We start from the raw sequence: 5,682 nt of genomic DNA, 5'->3' as shown, positions 1-5,682 counted from the left end.
GCTTTCCACACCTCTGCTGTCTGCGCCCCGCTGCCGGGCCCCTCCCCGAGCCCCCAGCCCACTCACCTATCCCATGGGTCTGCAGGTGCCGCTGCACCTCCCCTGGCGTCGGGCTGGCCCCCAGGCACCTCATGGCCACCATGAGGTCAGTGGCTTTTATCTTCCCCCTCTGCTGCTTGTCGTACAGGGAGAAGCATTCCTTGTACTCTGTGCACAGCCCAAAAGGGAGAGTCAGTCACGTTCCCTCACTCTCCACGCCACGGCCCTCCCTGTCCTGTCCTCTCCTGCACTGTCCCCTGCCCAGCTCCTCCTCCCTCCTCCGCCCCACTACGGTTGCCAGATATAGTAAATGAAAACACAGAATTGCCAAGGACAACTGAATTCAGATAAACGATGAATACATTTTTAGTATATGTCCCAAGTTTTGCATGGGACATATTTATACTGAAAAATGTTTGTTGTTGGTCTGAAATTCAAATTTAATTGAGTGCCCTGTATTTTCCCTGGCTCCCCTTCCCCTCCTCCTGTTCCCCCTTCCCTCTCCTCCTCCCCACTGCCCCTGCTCCCCCACGGCTGAGGAGACAGCAGGACGTCCAGACTCCCAGGGGACCTTTGCAAACCCCGGTTTTTTTGGAGTTGGGTTTATTCTTGCTTTTGGTTTGCGTTGGGCCCCGGAACCCCTTCCGGGAGGGCTTTTGGGTTGCGTTGCTTTTTTTTCTTCTTCTTCTTCTTCTTCTTCTTCTCAGCTGTGGGGACTTTTGTGTTTTCTGTGCTGTGGCCCGCGTTTTGGGTCTTGTACCTGCTGTGTCCTGTGACAGGTGTCCGTGTTGTTTTTTTAGAGGTTTGGGTGTTGTGTGGGGGTTTTCTCCGGGTGTGTGCTTTTCTCGTGTTACTTGGTGGAGACGAAATGGCTGCTGGAGCTAAGGCTCCTCCAAAGCCACTGTCTCGCAGCCCAGAAGAGCTATGGCACTGGCCCCAGCCCTTGGAGGGGCAGGAAAGCCGGCCCGGGGCTCAGCAAAGGTCCCTGGGCCCCACTGAGTCTGGTTCAGGGCTGGGGCTGCCACCAGGTGAGGTGATTCCGTCCCATCCCAGAGGAGGCAGCTGAGCCCCAGGCTGGGAACCCAATGGCCCTCACTGGCCCTGCCCACCGGAGGCCCAGGTATCTGTGCTCTCTCCTGCTTCTCACATCCCCCAGTGGGTCCTCAGAGGCCTGGACCTGGGCTCCTTAGCTGACGTAAGAACAGCAGTGACAGTTTACATTGCTAAGCACCCCACCCCCAGGCCCTTGTTTAATCCTCACAGCCCTGGGACGTGGTACCTTACGATCCCCACCGGGCAGACGCGGCAAGGAAGGATAGAGTGGCTGAGCGCCTCACGCTGGGCAGCCGGCTCCTGAAGTGGAGCCCCGGCCACCAGGCCACACCGCCCTCAGTGCCAGTGCAGCAGGAGCCCCTCGACCCCTAGCCCAGACCTGGGGCCCCCTCACGTCCCTCATTAAGGCATGCAGGCCTCCCGGGTAGCTTCCATGTCTAGGATGTCGGGGGGCTCACTGAAGAAAGGCAGACCAGCGGGTGGGGTTGAGAGCCTAACAGCTTTTGTGAAGAGGCTGAGGGGGACTACACCCCCGCAACACACACACATACACTTGCCCTTTCAGAACTTTCCAGAGCCTGAGCTTCCGGAGAGCAGGAGCTGGAGAGGGCCCGGGGAATCAGGGCCAGAGCCTGGCCTAGGACCGCAGCCTTGGTTCCTGCAAAACCTACAAGAGGGCCCAGTGCCGGAGTGGGGTAGAGGGAAGCTCGCCCCACGCACAGAGCTCGAGCCCAGCCCCACCTCTGGTGCTGCCCTGGGGACTCTCACGGCCACCCCCACCTTGTCTTTCTGTCTGGGTTTGCCCACAGGCGGAGGCGGGGGTGGCCCTCAGCTCCCCTGAGACCTCATCCCATGACTGTTGTCCCCACGTGACCAGTGCTGGAAGGTGGTCATTGCACCCTTGGGGCCTAGAACCAGCCTAGCTCTACTGTGGCACACTGCCCCTGCCCCCGGCCCCGGCCTGCAACAGTACCTCGGGCCAGTGCCCCCAACATGGGCAAGGCCGGGGCTTGAAGGGAGGCCACCTCCCAACACACTGTTACATCCTCTGACCTCGACAAATTTACCTTTCAACGACCTGGAAGGCCAGACCCGAACTTGGAATCCCACGCTGGAACAAGCCAACAGAGCGCACGGGGAGAACCAGCCTGGCTCCAGGCCGCTCCTCTCCCTCCAGCACCTCTGCGCCCCTTACCCTCCACCCCTCCCACTCCCTGCCCCCAGTTTAGCCATGGAACATACTGCTGTGCCCATGTCACTACTTTCCTGGGTCGTCCTCCCCTGCCTCGACTGCGACCCCCGGGAGGGCAGGGCAGGGGTTCACGGCTGTGTCTCTAAGGCTTACAACAGGGCTGGCACAGAGAAAGGGCTCAGAAACACTTGTGGGATGAAGAATGAATTGGGTTGAATGGACTGGATTAAAAATCCCCTGTAGGTTTTCCCTTTGATAATGCAAATCCCCAGGGACAAGAAAGACACCTCCCCACGGCCTACGATGACAACCATTGCGTGCTGAAGGTTTAACTGGCTCCGATGACATTGCATATATATGTTTATTATACACTTTACAGACATAAAGAATGTATAGCATACAACTTTCAAATAATAATAAAATATGCAATATTCTTTATTATAAATTCCATCTAGCCAACTGATTAACACAAATGAGTTTTGCCAACTCATATTCATTACCAACCTATAGTTGTGACTCAACCACGGCTTGACAAATGAAGGTGCGTGCCAATGAACGCAGTTCTTTTTCCAATGCATGTATCGTCATTAAATCTGATAAGTGATCTGCTGTTAAACTGTTTCTCACCCTTGTACCAATTATTTTTATAATTTTATTTTATTTTGTTTTACTTTATTTTAGAGACAGGGTCTTGTCTGTCGCCCAAACTGGTGTGCAGTGGTGTCATGATAGGTCACTGCAGCCTCGAAACTCCCGGGCTCAAGCAACCCTCCTGCCTCAGCCTCTTGAGTAGCTGGGACTACAGGTGCAAACCACCACGTCTGGCTAATATTCAAAAAATTTTTTTGTAGAGACAAGGTCTCACTATGTTGCCTAGGCTGGTCTCGAACTCCTGGACTCAAGCGATCCTGCTGCCCAAATGCTAGGATTGTAGGCATGAGCCACCTCACCTGGTCCCTTGTACCAGTTATATTCATTAAACTGAAATTTCTTTCAAATCTCCAGCACCACTGGTTACAATAGGTCTGTCTTTTAAACTTTGTGTATAGATGTTGCGATGGGAACATTGTTTGATCCTACATTACTTAATAATGGCTGGCTTGGAAAATTCCTAAAAACGTGGTTCTCATTAGCTGGAGCAAGCCAGCTCCAGCACGCATATGGGTGACACCTGGACTGTGCCTGGCCCAGTGTTGAGCATGTAACTGATATTATCCCCTCTTTCCCCAACTCACAGCAGCCTCGTGAGGTGGCATCATTATCCCTACTTCACAGATGAGAAAACTGAGGCTCAGAGGTGATCAGACCCCAGATCTGTTCCCTCCAAAGCCCCTGTTCTTCCCACTTCACTAGGCCACCCCATCCAGTCTTTCATTCATTCATTCAACATTGCTGGCCACTTTCGTGGTGTCAGACACTGGGATACAAAGAGAAATTTCTTTCTTTCCTCCTGGGAGCTTTGAAGGCCCCGGGATGGAGGGTCATTGAGACTCAAAACCAGGTGTGGGTTGGGGGCATGGAGGCTGAGAGCTGGACTCCAGTCCTGGGTCTGCCGCCTTAAGACCTGGGCAAGAGGGGCCCCCACCCTGGGCCTTGTACTTTAAAAGTCCTTGGCCGGGCGCGGTGGCTCACGTCTGTAATCCTAGCACTCTGGGAGGCCCAGGCGGGAGGATCACTCGAAGTCAGGAGTTCCAGATCAGCCTGAGCAAGAGCGAGACCCCATCTCTACTAAAAAATAGAAAGAAATTAGCCAGACAACTAAAAATAGAAAAAATTAGTCGGGCATGGTGGTGCATGCCTGTAGTCCCAGCTACTTGGGAGGCTGAGGCAGGATTGCTTAAGCCCAGGATTGTGAGGTTGCTATGAGCTAGGCTGACGCCATGGCACTCACTCTAGCCCGGGCAAAAGAGTGAGACTCTGTCTCAAAAAAAAAAAAAAAAAATCCTTGTTCATCCCTCCTCTGGTGGGATAAGGAGTTCAAGGAGTCTATGGGGAGGTGCCCACCTGGAGCCCACAACTCCTCCCCACTGCTAGACCAAATTCTGGTTGCCCAGAACGCTGGAACCCCTGCCCCGGTACCCCTAAGCCCACTTAACCTGCCCTGGTTACAAAGGCACCAAGGGCCCACGGTGCCTGTGATTTTATCTCCAGTGCTCAGAGGGGCTCACTGAGAAGGTAACATTTCAGCAGAGACCTGAGTGACGGGACACCCAGGGGTGGGCCGCCAGGCCCATTGCTGTCCACTTTGGGACAGGTTCAGGGGCACAGCCTCAAGAAGCAGCTGGTTGTGCCACCTGAGCCTCTCCTGCCAGGGGCTGGGGGGGCTGCAGCCGCCAGGCTTCCCGAGCCCAGCTCTGGGCCCCGAGTTCTCTGTAACCCAACTCTTTGCTCTTGGCCTTGCGGAAACAGAGCTCTGCACTGCGTGAAACTGAAGCCGGCTGGGGCCAGCAGATTAAGGGACCCACGGAATAAAGTGCCCGCACCCAAACTAGGTTTGATGCCAGGGCAGAAGGGACTTCAGTTGACTCCCCATTTTACAAATGGGGAGACCGAGGCCGAGAGAGTAGAGGCGGCCTGCCTGAGGGTGCAGACCCGGTGGGCTCTCTGGCAATTACAGAGCCCCTCCTTCTTCCCTGCCCTCAGCCATGGAGTTAATGGTCTCTCCCTCCCTCCCAGCCCCTCCTCCCCCAAATCCAACTGTCAGGAGGGAACCCTAGTGAGCTCTCTCCTGTCACCCCAGCTCCTGAACCTCACTGACAAACAGGAAGCCACACGGCCACCTTTGAGGCTCCCCCCACCCCACCCGCAGCCCCCAGGCCCGCCGACCCCTTGCCCGTGGGTGGGCCCAGCTCCCCCACCGGCCGCTTCCTTCCCGGCAGCAAAACACGAGCAGAGCGAATCGCCTAATGAGACCCATATTTTGCTGGGCGTTGCTAATTAAAGAGCAAACCAACCTACCATTAATTTGGTCCTGGGAAAGAAACTTGGCCTGCAGCAGAGAGAGGAAAACAGTCAGGGAGGACTCGGCTCGCTCGCAGCGCCCTCCCCACGCCCCCGGGCCTGGCCGCGGCCCGACCCCCTCACCATCGCGGCGCGCTGCGGGGCCCCTCGCGCCCTCTCCTCCGGCTTCGGGTCCGAAGTCCGCCCCCGGTGGAGACCCGTAATAAACCCTTGGCTGCCGGGAAACCGGCCGCCGCCTCGGGTCAGATTCCGCCCCGCCGCCGCGCAGGTGCATAAACGGCAGCGGAGGGGCTGTCTCAGGACTGGGGCTCCTGTCCCCAGAGGCCGGCACCCTGCAGCTGAGGGACAAATGCCCACGCTCCCTCTGGGGAGCCCTGCCCTGCGAGAAGGGGTCAGTGAACTCAGAAAGGGGACCCCGGTGGGGCTGCCCCTGGGCT

The 5,682-nt window shown here is 56.4% G+C and overlaps 1 protein-coding gene across 2 annotated transcripts in view; it reads right to left on the bottom strand.

Moving 5' to 3' along the window:
• The window catches only part of CALML4 (calmodulin-like 4), an 11,003-nt gene extending 5,564 nt beyond the window's left edge, over positions 1-5,439 (bottom strand). The window contains exons 1-3 of one of the 2 annotated variants that reach the window (XM_012664846.1): positions 5,369-5,439; positions 5,243-5,273; positions 67-207 (exon numbers count right to left, since the gene is read on the bottom strand). In XM_012664846.1, the coding sequence (XP_012520300.1) occupies positions 67-207; positions 5,243-5,273; positions 5,369-5,371 (175 nt within the window). In that variant the 5' untranslated portion in view covers positions 5,372-5,439. The remainder of the gene's footprint in view (positions 1-66; positions 208-5,242; positions 5,274-5,368) is intronic. The other variant, XM_012664847.1, reaches the window with a different exon arrangement.
• Positions 5,440-5,682: the final 243 nt, after the last annotated feature.

Source organism: Propithecus coquereli, unplaced genomic scaffold (genome assembly GCF_000956105.1).
Source record: "Propithecus coquereli isolate 6110/MARCELLA unplaced genomic scaffold, Pcoq_1.0 Scaffold92, whole genome shotgun sequence".
NCBI lineage: Eukaryota > Metazoa > Chordata > Mammalia > Primates > Indriidae > Propithecus > Propithecus coquereli.
The sequence above is the reverse complement of the archived record's forward strand: the minus strand, read 5'-3'. Positions and strand labels throughout refer to the sequence as shown.